Source organism: Chiloscyllium plagiosum, chromosome 10 (assembly GCF_004010195.1).
Source record: "Chiloscyllium plagiosum isolate BGI_BamShark_2017 chromosome 10, ASM401019v2, whole genome shotgun sequence".
Classification (NCBI taxonomy): Eukaryota; Metazoa; Chordata; class Chondrichthyes; order Orectolobiformes; family Hemiscylliidae; genus Chiloscyllium; species Chiloscyllium plagiosum.
The window spans coordinates 72,146,133-72,164,111 of record NC_057719.1 but is presented as its reverse complement, the minus strand read 5'-3'; the positions used below and the strand labels follow the sequence as shown (position 1 = coordinate 72,164,111).

Genomic DNA, 17,979 nt, shown 5'->3' with positions numbered 1-17,979 from the left:
TGCCAAGGAAAAGCATTCCTTGTTTTCTAGTACATAGGGAGCCTATGTAACTTAGTGCACCTCAATTAAATCTCCAAATCAGCCTATCCATAAATAAAGTACTAATTTGAAGTTGAAACTCTGGAGGATCATATGTCAATGAAGGAAAATGAGGAATGCAAAAAAAAGGACATAGTGGAGGATAGGGTATACATGAAGCTTTTGAAGAGATGAAGTCTGTGGAGGATGAATGGGGCCAGCTGTGAGCCTTTCGAAACAGTCAAGCACGAAGGTGCTAAACTGTTGGATATTAGGTCTGGCTGCAGGTGAGCTGGGCAGGACCAGACCTGTATAAATGTTATCAAAGTGACCGAAGGGACTTGCTGGTAGGATTCGGGGATGGAATCAATGAATATATTGTAAAGACGAAACCAAGATAATGAACTTGTAAAAAAACTGAACAGAAACAAACATAATGCAATCTATGAATTGGGAAAAAACTGTAACTGTAATCCTTATTTCATTCTGCTATTCGTAACATTTGGTGGTGACACCTTGCCACTTGCAAAGCCTACTAATGCTGCTATTGGTATCCCCTATCAGCGGTTGTTTGATCCTTTAACGTTACCATGATACAATCTAGTCTCTTCTCCTAGTTTTCTCCCTGTGTACTTTACAATGTTTCATTGCTCCTCTCCCCTTTAAAATCTTCATGTGGTGTGCTCCTCTCATTTGTCAAAATATCACAGTCCATTCTTCTCTCGTCACCTGCACCAAAAGGAATTACCCAATCTTCCCTTGTTTCCTTACTCTTAATTCACTGATTTGTTGAAATCTTGCATCCTTACATAACATCTAACAGCCAGAAATAATGTGCATTTATATTACACTTCCATCATGCCTCACTCACAAAAGAAAAGCTTTAGACATACCTACAGAGGAACCTTGATTATCTGAACAACATGGGCAGAGGGTATTTTGTTCAGATAATCGAATGTTTGGATAATCGAAAGCCGGATAACATCATTTAGCCAAGCACCTGTGTCTTGCGATTTAATTGGATAATCCAAAATTCAGATAATTGAATGCCGGATAATCAAGGTTCCTCTGTATATCTTTCACTCCAGCATCCCTTTGTTGGTCTACTTTGGCAGTGTAGTTATAGAACAGTTACCTTGTGTCCCTCACTATCCACATGTTCTAACTTCTTCCATCTCATTCACTGCAGAAAAAAACCTGTCCCTCCAGCTCTGTAACCACTTACACTCATACTTCCTTCTATTACATTGATATCTTGCAGCTTTTGGTTTTTTTCAAAACCCCATTGTCTTCAACATAAATGCAACTGCTCGGGACAAATCCTCGAATTTTCATCCCGAACATGCTCCCAAACATTGCTGTCCAAAATTTAAGCAACACTTGTTAGTATAAGTAGCCTATCAGCACAATAGCTCAATTATATCAAAGTGCGTAAAATTTTACGCTCATTGAGTCATAGAGATATCTGTCTCCATGCTCTACCTATAGTCCAACTCATCCAAGCCAACCAGACATCCTAAATAAATTTAGCCCCATTTGCCAACATTTGGCCCATATCCCTCTAAACCCTTCCTATTCATATACCCATCCAGGTGTCTTTTAAATGTTGTAATTGTACCAACCTACATCACTTCCTCTGGCAGCTCATTCCATACACACACCACCCTCATGAAAATGTTGCCCCTTAGGTCCCTTTTAAATTATTTCCCTCTCAACTTAAACCTATCCCCTCTCGTTTGGATCATAAATAGTAGCTTAGCAAAATATATTACATTGAATGGTTCTCTTTATCTATCCTGCTTGCCACTTCCTCCAAAGAATTCTAGCAAACTATTCAGGTATGATTTCCAATCCGCACCTCCCCCACCCCTCACCAAAGTCATGCTGACTCTGTTTTAATTATTTGATGTAATTCTTAATTCCATTACTTTATATGAACTGTAAGTGACGGAATTGGGTTTAAATTAATCAATGTGCGTACAAGTCTTGAAGCAAAAGAATAACGTTCCAATTTTTGAAACTATGCAATGTAATCTGACAGAAAAAGAAATATATCTACCTCCATTTTCAGATTTTGGAAAAATTCTATGCTAGCTTAAGTTTGCACTGACTTGTTAAACGGTTAGTGAAGATTCGAATTAGAGAATATTGAAAACAAAGCATAGCATAAAACGAGTCAGCAAATGTTAGTCAATGAGCAATTTGTCTGACAGATCAACTAAACTGACCTATTTGCAAATAGAATAAATAAAAAAACTCCCAACATTGAGACCGAGGTACAGTTTATATTAGGATTCGATGGTGTCAAGCATGGTACATCAACTATGAAAACCTCTACCAAATCACAGAGCAAATATTTCACATAATGAAAACTGAGCAACAAGGAAGAAGCTCAAGTTCATAAGAATATTTGACATACGATTCTTGAAGCTCTCTTCATCTCCTTTTTGATATCAGCTGCTAGGAACCCATAAATTCCTTCATTTTCTTCCCCACGTTGATACAAGCCACTTGACATAATCTATACGAAAATGTCAAAATACACACCAAAATTACATAACTGCATTATTACTTTGTAAGAGAAAACAAAAAGCAAAATTAAATATTAGTTAGGTTGTCTTGAAAGGTCAGCTTCTCATTACAACTGCCAGTTAGCTATTGTCTTTTCAAGCAAATAACTTTAATACTTTGCAGTGATGTAGCAGTAAGTACGACAGTTTCTTACCAAAATGAAACAAAACTGCAGATGCTGGAAATCTGAAACAAAAACAGAAATTGCTGGAAAAGCTCAACAGGTCTGGCAGCTTCTGTGGCGAGAAAACAAAATTAACATTCGGGTCCAGTGACCCTTCTTCAGAAGGGCTTGACCTGAAACATTTACACTGCTTTCTCTCCAGAGAGATGGCCAGACCTGCTGAATTTCTCCAACAATTTCTGTTTTTCATGACAGTTTCTTAGTTTAGCTGTAGTTAAATAAATTACAATAATTATATTAGCTCCTTTGGAGTTGAATATTTCTACTGGATAGGATAGCAGGAACATTTATACATGTTGATTTAAGTTTTCCAAAATAGTGATATTATTTCCTTGGATTGGGACACCACCTGCAGGCTCAGGTTAACTTGCAGATTGTCTTTACACCCAAATTGGGATGCCCTTTGCTCTGTTTTTCCATGCTCAGTTGACTGTAGAGCATTCATTTTGGAAAGGGGCCAAGTCACCTAGGAGAAATGAATCATGGAGTGAGCAATCAGTAAATGTTTACACGTAGAATTGAAGTTTTGGAAGGTGTTAACCCAAAAATGGGCTCCTTCTCCCCATGTTTGCTGCTCATTTTGCAATAAGTGCAGAAGGAAATATCCAGTGATTGGAGAAGCAGTTAGAAGGCGAGTAGTGGTGTTTGAACAAGGTGGCCATGGTCAGGGAAACGCAAGTTTGCCAGGCAAGACCAGAGGGAGAAGACAACTGGCCAGGTGACACCAGATGAGAAAAGGACAGTAGAAGCAGATGGCTCAGGTGGGCAGCACTGAGCAGCTGCTGAGGGGAAGGCGGGAGGGTGTGGAGGAGTCAGGGAGCAATGTAAGGGGTTGCAAAGGAATTTGGGTGGGAGTGCTGCATAGACAAGAAGTAAAAAAGAGTGAGAGGAGACTGCAAAGAGGAAGGGCTGGAGATGCCAGTGGCAACAAAAGGAGGCAGGAAGATGGAGAGAGGCTGGCAAAGGGAGTCTATCAATAAAACAATATCTAGCTGTTATTCAGGAAAACAAATTGCAAATAATTAATTTCTTGCAAATTATATTTGTTTTTAAACCAAGGGTCAATTATTGGAAAAAAAATTTGTTGGTAACTTATGGCAGTCGTATTATACCAACTTAAATTGTGTAACACCTGGGAAACTTACCCTTTCCTTATGTTTTGGCTATATTGAGAGTCTAACTACCACATACATCAAAATAAGTACAAAAGGTAATGACAAATAGTGACTATACCTGACATAACAAAGCAGACAGAGAGAATGCAAAGTAAATCTGAAAATAAAAAAAACCCAAAAATCAAAAAAAAGATGATCGAGAAATCTCAAAGAACCCTCAATAAAAGAAAATTGACACCGGTTGTACAGTACCACCTTGGTAACCTATATGTGACATGCTAATCAAATGATTGCAGTAAGTGTGCTGGGTCAAAGTGTAACACACTGGTAAGAATCTCAATGCTAGGTATTTTTGTACTAACGCTTAATGTTGCAAAGTTAGCAAAGATAGAACACTTCTACTGCTTTATGGATGACATATTTGTCCAAGTCATGCACCCATTAAAAAAAAAGTGATGCAAGTGACTTTTGTTCTGGAGGCAAATTCCATCCTTTTTCCAAAAGTTTGAGCAAGTCTACCAAATGCTGAGCTTGCTTTTGTGAGGTAATGGCGACTTTGTCACCCAATCTAAAGGATACTCCCAAGATGCCAAAAAATGTCTGAATTGAATGGAGGGATATGTTGTTGATCGTGACTGTGGAGTCTTGAATTTATACAAGATCCCTGACCTTTTCAGAGTTATTGCCAGGCAAAATTCCCCAACTTATCTTTTACATTAACATTGGAGAAGTGGCAAATAGTGAGGGTGAGAGTTGCTTACAATACTACCTGTAGACTTGCAGAAAGAGCAAGTGGCGCGTGGAATAATTTAGAGATATATATTTTTTGGCAGAAGGAGTACACAGAGTTAGATGGCAGCACTCTAAACAGTGCAGAGAGATTTGGGTATGTATGTGCTTCCATTTTTGAAAGTGGCAAGGTACATTGAGAAAGTATGGTGAGCAATTATGTGACAGACTTTGGGTTTCATAAGTAGAGGCACTGAACATAAAATCAGAGGTTTAACTCAACCTTGATAAAGTTCTAGTTAGATCCCAACTGGAGTACTGTGCCCAGTTCTGGTCATCCCACCAGAGGAAGGACTGATTTAACTAGTGATAGAGAAGTTTCAAAATTCTTAAGGGAACCTGTAGAAAATGCAGCAGCTTCCACCAAGCACACAAATAAACTTTGGAGATGGAAAGAACAATACAATTGAGCTTTATATGCAGCCATGATTGCTTCTTTCTCATACCACAAGCACTAAAAAGTCAATTATTCATGTCCCAGGCAAAAAACAAGAATTATGGTCAAATACAATTCTAGACATCACATTTTATGGAGAATGTCAATGCCTGGAAATAGGACAGATTTGTTACAACACAGAGACACCATTTATTACTGCTTATGCTGACTCTCTGTATGAGCAATTTACCTGGTGCCACTCTTTTGTCTTCAATAGCCATCTACATTCTTTCTCGAAATAATAATTCCTTACCAATTCCAGGATTAAACCTACCTCCACCACTCAAAGACAATATGATCCAGATCCTAACTGCTCACTGCATTAAAAAAAAACTTTTCCGCATGCCACGATTGCCTCTTGCCAACTAACTTAAATCTGTGTCCACTTGCTCTCTTTCCTTTCACCACCATAACCATTCTTTTCCGTCACTTTATCAGGTCCCTCATGATTTCGAAAACCTTTATTAAATCTCCTCTGAACCTTCTCAAGAAAAGCATTCCCAATTTTGACTTCTTTGCTGGCATTCTCCAAGATGTATCTATATTTATATTTCTCTGTATGGAACTATGCTTAGCACTAGGTATAGAGCCAAAATGATTCTCTGACCTTAGTGTTGCACCAAAAAAAAAAAATCTATAACCAGATCTTGTAAAGCCTGAACTTCATCTGACGAAGGAGCAGCGCTCCAAAAGCTTGGGATTTCAAATAAACCTGTTAGACTATAACCTGGTGTTGTGTGACTTCTGTTAGAGGCATGCAGGCAAACAAGATGAGCACAAGCAATCTAAGACAACCAGACAGGAAGTGCAGGGAGTTTTAAGTCAATCTTGCTAATCAGATTTGCATTTTGGACACTGCTAAGGCAATGAATCCTCAAAAACATTCAGCAAGAGTAACATCGTAACAGGATATATTGAGAAAGCAAAGCACAGAGAATCTTGGTCTTCATAAATAGAGGCATAGAATACAAACGCAGGGATATTTTGTTGAAACATTGCAGACTTTTGGTCAGGTGCCAAGTGCATACAGTTCCAGCTACCACATTTCAGAAAGGTGTGGCTCAGTGAAAAGATGCAGGGAAGATTTACCTGAATTGTTTATTTGGGGGATGAATGAGCTTTTGATACAAGATTAGGTTGGAAAGGCTATGGCTGCTTATCTTGGAGCAAAGGAGATTTGATAGACATATACAAGATTATGATAAGCAAATACGATTGAAAAGGAAAATCCACCCAGTGGCTGCTTGCACAAGGGCCAGTGGACATAGATTTAAAGATCCTGGGCAAGAGATACAGGAATGTGAGAAAGAACTGCTTTTTCTTTTAAGAAATGAGCGATGATAACATGAAACTCACCACCCACGAGGCCAAGGATATGGGAGGAGACTGGCAGCAACTACCTGTTGGTAAATCTACATTTGGAAAATAGGAGTCTTTTGAAAGCAGCAGCAGTGAGAGTTCAAGGCCAGTGCATTCCTGAAAGAGTGAAGGGCAAAGGCAGCAAGTCCAGGGAACCCTGGATGTGAAGGGATATCAAAAATTTGATAAAAGGAAGGAAATATGTTAGGTATAGAGCATTAAAAACAGGACATGCCCTCCAGGAGTATCAGTGTTCAGAGAAGAAATTAGGAAGGCAAGGAAGGACCACAAAATATCTTTGGCAGAGAGGATTAATGAAAATCCTACAGCATTTTTAGAAGTATATTAAGAACAAGAGGATTACCAGGAAAAGAGTGGTGCCTATTATACACCTAGGAGGAAATCTGTGTGTGGAGCCAGAGGACATGGTGTGCTCTCAAATTAATATTTCTTATCTATATTCACAAAGGAGAGTTTCACCTGGGATGGTGAGATTCACGGGCATGTTAAGGTTAATAAGGAAGAGGTATCAGATGTCTTAGCAGGCATAAAAGTGCATACAACTATGGACTGATGAGATATATCCTGGACTGCTATGGGAGGCAAGGGAGGACACTGCCGATAGAGATACTCAATACTTCGCTGGCCACAAGTGTCAAATGACTGATGAATAGCTAATGTGGCCCCTTCGTTCAAGAGGAGCAGCAGGGATAGGCCAATTAACCACAGACCAGTTAGTCTGACATCCCGGTGGTTGGGAAATTATTGGAACAAATTCTGGGGGACAGGATTAAATCAACATTTGGAAAGGCAGGGATATTCAGCACGGATTTGTTGAAGGGAGATCCTGCCTGGCTAGTTTGTTTAAGGTTTTTGAAAATGTGACTCAATATATTGATGATGGTAGCACAATTGGTGTGATTTACATGGACTTCAGGAATGCCTTTGACAAGGCCCCACATGGAAGGCTGGTCCAAAAGGTAAGAGCCCATGGGATCCAAGGCAAGTTGGCAAACTGGCTTATAAATAGGAAACAAAGGAGGGGAGATGGTGGAGAATTGATTTGCAAAAGGAAGCCTGTGGCTAGTGGTGTACCACAGGGAGTGTTGATGAGACCCTTGCAGTTTATGTACATTAACAACTTTTGAATATAGAACATATAATTGAAAAGTTTGTAGTTGACATGAAAATTGGCAGTGCCGGTGATAGCAGGGAGAATGGTCTCAAACTACAGTCTGATATTGATCAGCTGTTAAATTATGCAGAGCAATGGCAGATGGAAATAAGCCCTGATAAATGTGAGGTGATTGCATTTTGGGAGGTCAAATAGAGGACTTACACAATGAATAGTGGGTTCCTAGGAAATACTGAGCAACAAAGGATTGTGGTGTACAAATCTATAGATCCTTGAAGGTGTCAGCTCAGAGGGGATGTAGAGTATAAGAGCAGAGAAGTCTTGTCACAACTTTATAAAGCAATTAGTTAAGCTACAGATGGAACACTATTTACAGATCTGATCACCACACTATTGGAAGTATGTGATTGTACTGGAGGGTGAAAAGGAAATTCACTGAGATTACACAAAATTTTAAGGAGCATAGAGAAAAGATTTTCATGATCTACCTAATGTCAAAGTCCAGAGAATGCAAGTTAAAGATTAGGAGTAAGTGGTTTACAGTTGATCTGGGGAAAAGGCTCAATGTACAGGGAACCCCCAGCTCCTGTCGCGACAGGACAGGTGACAAAGGAATAGTGCCCGAATGCTTATACTTAGAAGCATATCATCATCCGTGATTGTTGTGAACAAAGTAAAAGCATCCACAGGTATCACTAACAAGCAGACTGAGGATATAAATTCTGATGTATTTATTGTCATGTATCTGGTTACAAAATACAGTGAAAAACATGGTGTCACAACTCTCCAGCACAACCTTAAAACAAAAAATAAACCAAAATATTGAAGTAAAAAGGGAGAAAAAAGAAGAAATAAAGAAAGTGTACAACTTTACAGCCCGTCTTAAGTTTTCCATCATGGGCCCTTTACCATGCTGATCCACTAGAATGAAAGTTGCTACTCTTTAGTGCCATCTTGCCTCTACTGACACCCTTGCCACTATGAGTGCAATGCAGACACCGATGCTGCAGAGCACCAAACTAGCCTAAACTCAACTCTGCCACCATGAATCTGGTTTGAGAACAAGAAAGCACGAGAGAACGAAAAAGGGAGCAAAAAAGAAAAAAGGAAAGCAGATGGAACAGATGAGCACTGGGCTCAAAGTCCTACTCCATCGCCATCATACCAGAAGTAAGATAACTTCAGCATGAGCAAGTCTTTTCCGTTACGGATTTCATAATAAGCAAGTTGAGAAGTCAACTGAATGATAAAAGTTTAACACTTTATGAAAATTATAGCACATTGTCCAGCGTTCAAACAGGTCCCCAAAGAAATCCATAATGCAAAGTTACTTATTTCATTCAAGGAAGGAGTTGATGTTAAAAGGCTTTTCACCATTTTAATAGTCTGCATCAACTAAAATAAGATCAGCAAGGCAGCCAATGTGTGTAGCCGCAGGAGATGGGGGGGGGGGAAAAGATACTAAACGTGTATTTTGCATCAGTGTTTACTTTGGAGGTGACCTTATAAGAGGTCTACAAAATCACGAGGGGCATGAATAGGATAAATAGATAAGGTCTATTTCCTGGATGGGGTAAGTCCAGAACTAGAAAGCTTAGGCTTAGGGTGAGAGGGGAAAGATATAAAAGGGAGCTCAGGGGGAACATTTTCACACAGAGGGCTGTGTGTGTGTGTCTGTGTCTGTGGAATGTGCTACCAGAGGAAGTGATGGAGGGTGGTACAACTACAGCATCTGGATGGACATGTGAATAGGAAGGGTTGAGAGGGTTCTGGGCCAAATGCTGGCAAATGGGACTATATTAAGTTAGGATATCTGGTCAGCATGGAGGAGTTGGAAGGGTTTGTTTCGTGCTGTATATCTCTGTGACGAAAATATTTTACTAGATCATTCAAGCAAATAAAAAGCACGACAGTGAAGTAAAAATTATTTCAACTTACTAAACAATAATAATGCAGAGTTATCCCTTTATATGTTTTCTTCTCACCATATTTTTCAGGGCAGTCTTCATTCCGTCGACAAAATGCACAAGCTATGGGAACAAAAACATTCACATTGATAGCCTTGAAATAAAATGAAACTAATTTTGGCATTTGAATAATTTTTTCAAAGACTTCTGTGCCTGGACCTTGAGAAGATTCCACATCAGGATGGAAGTAGCAAATAGGTGCAATAATATCAGTATCCATTCGAAAGAACTTTTCCTGTCTCTGAGAGCAGTAATCTTTCTGCCAGGGTCATACTTAAATCACTATAATTTCAGGAAGGCTTCTACCTCAACCTGTGGCAGCAAACAAAAAGCATTACTGATGCATAAAAGGCTATGAGCACTGTTAACTACTGGAGAACTTCTAGGTCACAAACCTAGAAGCGACAGAACAGAATGAATTGTCCAGACTTGGAAGGTCAAACAGTTGATCTTTAGTTTTTGCCAAAACAATTGCAACAGCAGGAAGGATGCTGCCTTGAACAGATTACCTTGGAATTTAAAAAGACAAGATCAGAATATGGTTTGCTCCTTTTTTGCCTTAGAGTGGTACTACTGAAAATAATCATTCACGGACATCAGTTTTGATTCTGTCACAAAGCACTGTAAACTTCAAAGTAAACAGATGGAGGTAGAACGCGTTATCCATTTTTGAATGGCAGTATCAGCAACGTATTTTACATGAAACCAATAATTCACATATGGTTAATAACATCATCCTTCATATTTCTTGAATGGACTTTTTAGATATTTATTTGGGTTAATATAAAAAAAGCTGTAAGAAATGAAATAAATATGATCATGTAAAAAATTATAAAACTTAAAGCAAATGATTCATTATACAGATCAAGTTGATTTACTCCTCATTACAGGGTTCCATTTCCTCCACTCTGTCATCTTTGAGATAGTTAGATTAAAAATAAAGACAGTGAATAAAATATCAGCAGTACTCACAAGGATTTTCTCCCTGCTCCAGCTTCTGTTTTTCATTTGTGGCAAAATTAACTGTAGCACCGGATTTGGAAAATTTCCTAGATAAAGGCATATAAAACATTAATGTATGAGCAAAGGATAGATTGTCTAACTACCTGGCTATGAAATTTTCAAGGTTAAATACATCAATTCTCATTTCAAGCACCACAGGTGATAAATCAAAACCCAAAATCTTTTGATCATGCCTGTCTCAATATCACCATAGCAGTGAATACCATCTGTTTGATAATACTCCTGTGAAGCAGCTTGGGTACTCTGCTTCAAATCAAACTGCTGGCATTGTTGATGTGAAATGCCAAGTTCAATGTCACATATTAGGCCTGTTTATCTGTCAAGGTTGGATAGATAGGCATGCCTATGAATGTAACCCCTATAGTGATAGTTTTATATGAATCAAAACCACTTTGTAATTTAGCAAAATTAGATCACACCTCTATTCTGGATTGAAGGTGATCAGCTGCAATTAAAAAAAATGTTATATTGAACCTGGAGATGTATCAAGAATAAAAGCCAAATGTCATTATTGATGAATTAAATTGAAACTTTAAAAAAAACATTAAAAAAAAGTGACCTTAAGTGCAAATAATTGTTGTAATTGAGCAAATTGTGAACTTTCACCAGAATTATATTACATCTTTGATCCTTGGTGTATAATAGCCATTATGCTATTTTCAGATATAGTTCTATAGTCACTTTTTTTTTTAAAAAAAATGAACACCAAGAGAATCCAGGAATGTTTTTGGAAGATTTCAATGAATAGATCTATAACCACTGTAGCCACCACTTTTGAGACTTGTGCAAGGCACTAGTTGGGCCACAGCTGAAGTACTGCACTCAGTAAGTGCTACATTTTAGAAAGGATGTGAAAAGCAATGCAGAGGAGATTTACAAAAATAGTTCCAGAGATGAAGAACTTCAGTTATGAAGACTGAAGAAATTAGGACTGTTTTCCTAGGAGAAGGCTGAAGGGTGATCTGAGAGGCAGTTGGTTAGCTCACTGAGCTAATCAACTACCTCATCGACAACCTGAGCTACAGATCTTCATGAAAACTGTAAAGATCTGAGAGAGACGTTCCAAATCATGAGTGATCCAGAGTAAATGGGGAGAAATGTTCATTTGTTTCACATATTTCTCTAATTAAATAATTAGCAAATTCAAATCCATTATTATTCCAAAACTTGGCCAGTGTCTCAAGTCAATTCCTAACCTTTCTCATGACCTTGTTTATAATCACTATCTTGTCCTTGCTCTGTACAATTATAGGAGAACCAAATTTAAAAAAAAAGTCATACTGAACATAAAGCGTTTGCTGTGCTTCTCTCTCCACAGATGCTGCCAGATCCTAGTTTCACCAGCACCTTCTGTTTTTAATTACGGATTTTCAGCATTTGCAATACTTTGCTTTTGAGTACAGCATGATCAAAACCGACTGTAATGTTCTCATGGGTAGGATGAAATCATTTCAGTCTTTCTTCTATCCCTTTAAAGTCACGTGCTCATGGAAGGCCTACAATAGAATGTAGTGGTCTGACTTATTTTTAAAAAACACAGACCTCTAAGCCTTAAATATTCTGCAACCATGTCTGTAATCTTTAGCAGGACTTTAACTCACCTTTATTGACAAATATATTTTAAAAAAAGTGGGGAACTTTAAAATAATTTTTTGTTCTCATGTGATACCACTGACTAAGGGATATAATACTGTCCTGCTTTCCAAAACACTTCTCATACAGTCCAGTTTCATTTATGCCTTTTGTCATGGAAGACCAGCATATCTCACTATTTTACTGTAGCCCCTAAAATTGTTTTTCCAGCTTTTGTTTCTTTTTAAAACAACATGGAATCTCTTTTCATTTCAGTAACCTCAATTGTCTTCATCACCAAATCCAATGCAAGTTAGAACCTTCATACTTAACATTTGCATCAATTTTCACTGGGTACATCAGAGTAAGGTCAGCAAGTATTGAACCGATCTATTCCACACACTGGCAAAATGAAAGCAACACATGCAATTAACAAGTGCACAGCTAACACACTCATTGCCAGGCTAAAACTTCTTTCTTATTGATTATCAACATCTTCAGCAAAAACTTCTATGTTACTTCAAAAGATACTGTTTTTTCATTTTGAATAGATCATCTTACTAATACAATCATGTGAATCATCTATGCACTTGGCATTCCTCGGTTTATCTGATTATGGCATTTCCGATCCTTTCTTTTGCTACAATTTCTATTTCGAATAAAAATGGTGCTTTAACATTTATTTCACCAGACTATAAAGCTGTTCTTACACAGTTACCTGTGACCAGAATTGAGATGATTTCAAAGAGGAACAATCATGGAATCATGTATTATTTCTGACACTATGAAATGCATCATTTGCTCCACCAAATGAAAATGACTACCTACCCTGAATCTGAGGCAGCACCCGTTTGATATTACATGCAGCCTCTCTCCAAGAACTAAGCCTTACTTAGGACTAGGAGTCTAGCCATACATGATAACCCAACAGCAATCTAAATTTTGACACAAAAGTAGGAATTTTGAAATTGTATAAAAAGACATTGTTTGCTTTTAAATAATGCAAACAACCTATTAAAGTCCAGAATATAATCCTCCATTGACTGTCGCTCTAATCTTTTGAAGTGTATCAAAATCTTACATTTCCTAAGCATTCAATAAATCTTGTAAACTTCATCCTCAAAACCTTATTAAGCATCCAATTAAGTTTGAGCTGATGCCTTTCAGTTGAAAATACTTTGCTTCCAATATTACCTTTGTTGAAAAGTGACAAAGCCAAGACGTTGCTTTGTTTCCTCCTTAGTAAAATCAGAATCTATTTCCATGCTCTTCTACTGGTCATATGGCTCAGAATCTGAAAACATTTCAGGTAATCTGGCACCTTACATTCTGCCACTTCTAATAACCATAATTACTTACCTTCTTTTTGATTTCATTTTCTTAGTTTCCACCACCCATCTATAGACAACCATCGCAAAGTTAAAGACAAAAAAAAACTGGAGATGCTGAAATCCAAGGTGGGTAGCCAAGCAGGAGGCTTGCCATATAATATGTCTGACAGTGAATTGGTAAAGGAAGGAATTAGAGGCAGTATATTTATTCAGTGAAAATTACCAGCGTATGCCTCTTACTGGCACAGGAGTAGTGTGGAGTTAAGTGTGGTGGTATAAAACATTAAGTTTAAAAAAAAGTTACATTACAGATATTATTACACACCTCTGGAGCATGTGGGGTTTGAAGTCAGGCCTCCTGATTTAGAGGTAGGGACACTACAACAGCATCAAAAGAGTTCTCTTAAAACGTAGTCAAGAGTGTGATGCTGAAAAAAAACAACAGGTCAGGCTGCATCTGAGGAGCAGGAGAATCGACCTTTCGGGCATAAGCCCTTATCAGACATTAGGGGTGTGTGCGTGTGTGTGTAGCTGAGAATGAATGTGATAGGCAGATGAAGGAGAGAGAGGGAGAAGGTAACAGGTCGGACAGGACGGTGGAGCAGATAGTTGGGAAAAGGTGATGGATAGGTCAAGAGGGCGGTACCGAGTTGGAGGTTTGGACTGGGATAAGGTGGAGGGAGAGGAAATGAGGAAACTGGTGAAATCCACATTGATCCCACTTGGTTGCAGGGTCCCTGAGCATCTCATATTCCGCCTTGGGACCCTGCAACCACAGGGACTTTCCGAATTATCTGCTTCACAGTCCTCTTCGACCTATCACCTTCTCCCTCACCTTCACCTCCTTATCACATTCTCAGCTGCCCTTCACACATAGCTGCAGGGCCCCTGAGCATCTCATATTCCGCCTTGGGACCCTGCAACCACAGGGTCCTTTCCGAATTATCTGCTTCACAGTCCTCTTCGACCTATCACCTTCTCCCTCACCTTCACCTCCTTATCACATTCTCAGCTGCCCTTCGTCTGCAGGTTCTTTAATCTTAACTGCTACAATCAGAAATTGTAGATGATGGAGTTTTACAATAGAATTTTGTCTGAAGTCATGGAGAATTGAAAAGAGAATATTGGTAGCAGCACCTGGACAAATTTGGGAGCGACAAAGTTATAAATGGGAGCTTCAACAGTACATGAACATGCTGAATGTGGAAGTACATTGTTGCAATGTCAGACTTTCTGCAGTCTATTCCAGAACAAGACAGTGAAAAAAAAAGGCAAGAATATGACGTTTGAAGGCCAAAAACCATTGCATTAGCCTCCCAGTTCATGGTAAGAACTTTAATATCAGCCAAATATTGTAAGAGAATAGCTCCAGTAAGGTATCAGTGGTAGCCCTTCATTTAATCAGCATGTATGTACGAGCTGACCTGATTTGCGGATCATGTCACAAAAGCACAGTATGGGGACAAAGAAAAAGAGAGGGTCACTGATGCTCTTGAACTCAGGAACTGACAACATGAAGCTGAGATAAGAAGACAATGTTGGAAGATGCTGGGCATTCTATAATTGTTAGTGGATAGCTAGAGGGAGTGACAGTAATCCCACAAAACAGGACTATGAAAGAAAAATGTAGGAGGAGCTATATGGATAGAGGCATTAAGGAATACAGTGTATACTCCTGCTTTGAATTTAGAAATCACTTAATTACTTACACATTGATATCTGCCATAATTTGAGATATATAACCATGTGGTCAGTGACTTTACCTTTCAGCACATTGACTTTTGTTTTTGAGTTGTTCTTTTAACTGCTGTGCAACTTGAAACCACGGATACTAGAACCTCTTCCCGAATAATGAAGAATTAGGAGACAGAAGCCCCACAGGCTCCAAGTTAATGATAATGGCAGAACAGTGATAGTAGATTACTTCATGATAAAGTGTTTGGAGCGGAGACGGAGGGGTTATCTTATAGAAGTTTATAAAAACATGAAGGACATGGATAGGGTAAAAAGACAAGGTCTTTCCCCTGAGGCAGGGGGTCCATAACTAGGTGGCCGAGGTTTAGGTTAAGGGGAAAATTTTTTTTAAAAGAGGCCTAAGGGGCAACCTTTTCACTAGGTTCGTGCTGCATGGAATAAGCTGCCAGAGTAATTGTTGAATGCTGGTACAATTACAACATTTAAAAGGCATCTGGATGGGTAGATGAATAGGAAGGGTTTAGTCCAAGTGCTGGCAAATGGGACTAGGATGTCTATTTGGCATGGACTAGTTGGACTGAAGGGTATGCAACCATGCAGTACATCTTTATGACTATTAACCTGAGGTGAATCAATAGATTATAAAAAACATTTGAGATCTATAAACAAGGAAACAATTTGGAAAAGATAAACTGAAACAAGTTGGCAAGACTTTGAGGCAAGTCGCATTTTGTACGCATTTCAAGTACAGTGGAAAGCTCCGGCAGGAGTCTAGACTCCAGTGGAAGAGAGACAGCAAAAGAAACCAAGATCTTTCAGAAATAGAATATTCTGGATGCCTATCTTAATAAATGCTACATACTGGACTGAGTGACAGATGGGAGAAAAAAAAATGGAGCACCACTGTCAGGAGATGGAGATAGCCATACAGAAATACAAGTATCTTCAGATGCTTTGGACTACAGCCATGATGGTTCAGATCTAGAACATTATTTAACTTCTCCCACAATTATAACAAATTTGGCATGTCACCTAAAACAGTATTTCACTTGTGACTTAACTGATCAGTTAGAGAAACAGAGGGACCAAATCTCTGCTAAAAAAATAAAATCAAAATGCACCCAGCTGAAATCTATACAGCAGAGCAAAACAGAAAGCACTTTACAGAGTTTGATTTTATTTGCAATATTCTGCAACTTGTACATATTTGTTACAGGATAGATGGGCTCAATAAGGAATGCAAAAATTGGATCTGATATTATTGTTGATTGAAAAGTCAAGCAAGATTTTCAGATAAAAAATGAGCAATACTTTGGTAAAAGAATGAAATGAAGCTATTGCTCATGCTAAACTACAGAAGCCAAGAATAAAACAAAAGAGGAACATTGAAGTTACTGTTTTTGACAAGTCAAAATATTCTCAAAGTTCAACAATACTATGTGATGTGAAGGTATCGGTGTTGGACTGGGGTGGGCAAACTTTAACAATCACAACACCAGATTATAGTCCAACAGATTTATTTGTGTGTACAAGCTTGCAGAGCTAGCTACCAGTTGAAGGAGCAGCACCGCAAAAGCTAGTGCTTCCAAATAAACCTGTTGTGTGATTTTTAAACAACATTTTGAGCACAGCAGTCAAATTATAGACCATGCCTCAAAAGGCTTCACATAAAGAAGCAAAAGGAACAGGATGACAATGTTAGGACGAGAGGAATAAACTGAAAAGTTTGGAGGTTCTTGAATGAAGCAGCAAGACAGTGAGAAAATAGCTTGGAAGTAGGTTTCCAATCAATAGAGACGATGGCTCAAAGAACAAACAGTGACAGAGATCCCGAAAGATACAGCTACTAGGTTACGACAATTAATCACATACAAATTTAATAGAACAAGTTGAAATAACGACAAACTACAACAAAACTCAGTGGTTTATTCATGAGATAACTCTCGACATCCAATGCACTGACGACACAATCCACTGTAGGAATGCCGTCTCTTTAAAGTCTCATTCTCAACACGCTCACGTTACCAACTTGACAGGAATTGAGAGGGCAGACTCCCTGTCACTTCTTCCCAACAGCGTCAGCCCCTCTTACAGATATCGAAAAGAAACACGACCTCCATCACAACATTTATCCTTTAGCCAAACGGGCTTCAGGCTCAGGGACGGAGCCGGGATCCAGGCCGCGGGCGTCCCTTCGACTTACCAAAGGCCGGCTCAGACACTGGCCCCGGAGTCTAACCCACTATCTCACCCGCCTGGTTTCATCTGAGCGCATAGCCCACTCACCGACAAGCCGTCTCCCCCATCATCTGTCTCAGGCGCTTCCACCAGCTCCTCTCCTCCCTCTTTGTTATCCTTCAACGGCGCTTAGATTCAAATTCACAACTTCCGGTCCTCATCCCGGAAGTGACCTGCTCCCGAGCACAAGAGCCGGGGACTTAGCGCCGTTCTGATTGGCCGGCGGACAGCACTTTCCGATTGGCTCACCACAGGGGCGTCAGCCAGAAGCTGCCGTGTGATTGGCTCCTAAAGAAAGCGCTTGGTTTAAATAGTCGTCGGTGGGTGTCTACACGACCGGGAGAGAAACCATTCGAGTAAAGGGGGGGAAAGATCGCTGATTCCTATCTGAACACGATTTTTTTTTGGGAGGGCATATTGTACTGGTGAAAAAAAACTGAGACAGCGTGGGAAAGGAGAGGGACAAGCAGTGGCAGGAGAGGGAAGGGCAGGCAGTGGGAGAGGAAGAGTGTGAGAAAGGGGCAAGTCCACGAATTGTGGAACGTG

General features: G+C 39.2%; 1 protein-coding gene across 1 annotated transcript in view; it reads right to left on the bottom strand.

Moving 5' to 3' along the window:
* Positions 1 to 17,693, bottom strand: part of g2e3 (G2/M-phase specific E3 ubiquitin protein ligase) — a 78,967-nt gene extending 61,274 nt beyond the window's left edge. The window contains exons 1-4 of the mRNA XM_043698495.1: positions 17,482 to 17,693; positions 10,547 to 10,623; positions 9,546 to 9,637; positions 2,438 to 2,539 (exon numbers count right to left, since the gene is read on the bottom strand). Coding sequence (XP_043554430.1) covers positions 2,438 to 2,539; positions 9,546 to 9,637; positions 10,547 to 10,623; positions 17,482 to 17,504 — 294 coding nt within the window. The 5' untranslated portion in view covers positions 17,505 to 17,693. The remainder of the gene's footprint in view (positions 1 to 2,437; positions 2,540 to 9,545; positions 9,638 to 10,546; positions 10,624 to 17,481) is intronic.
* Positions 17,694 to 17,979: the final 286 nt, after the last annotated feature.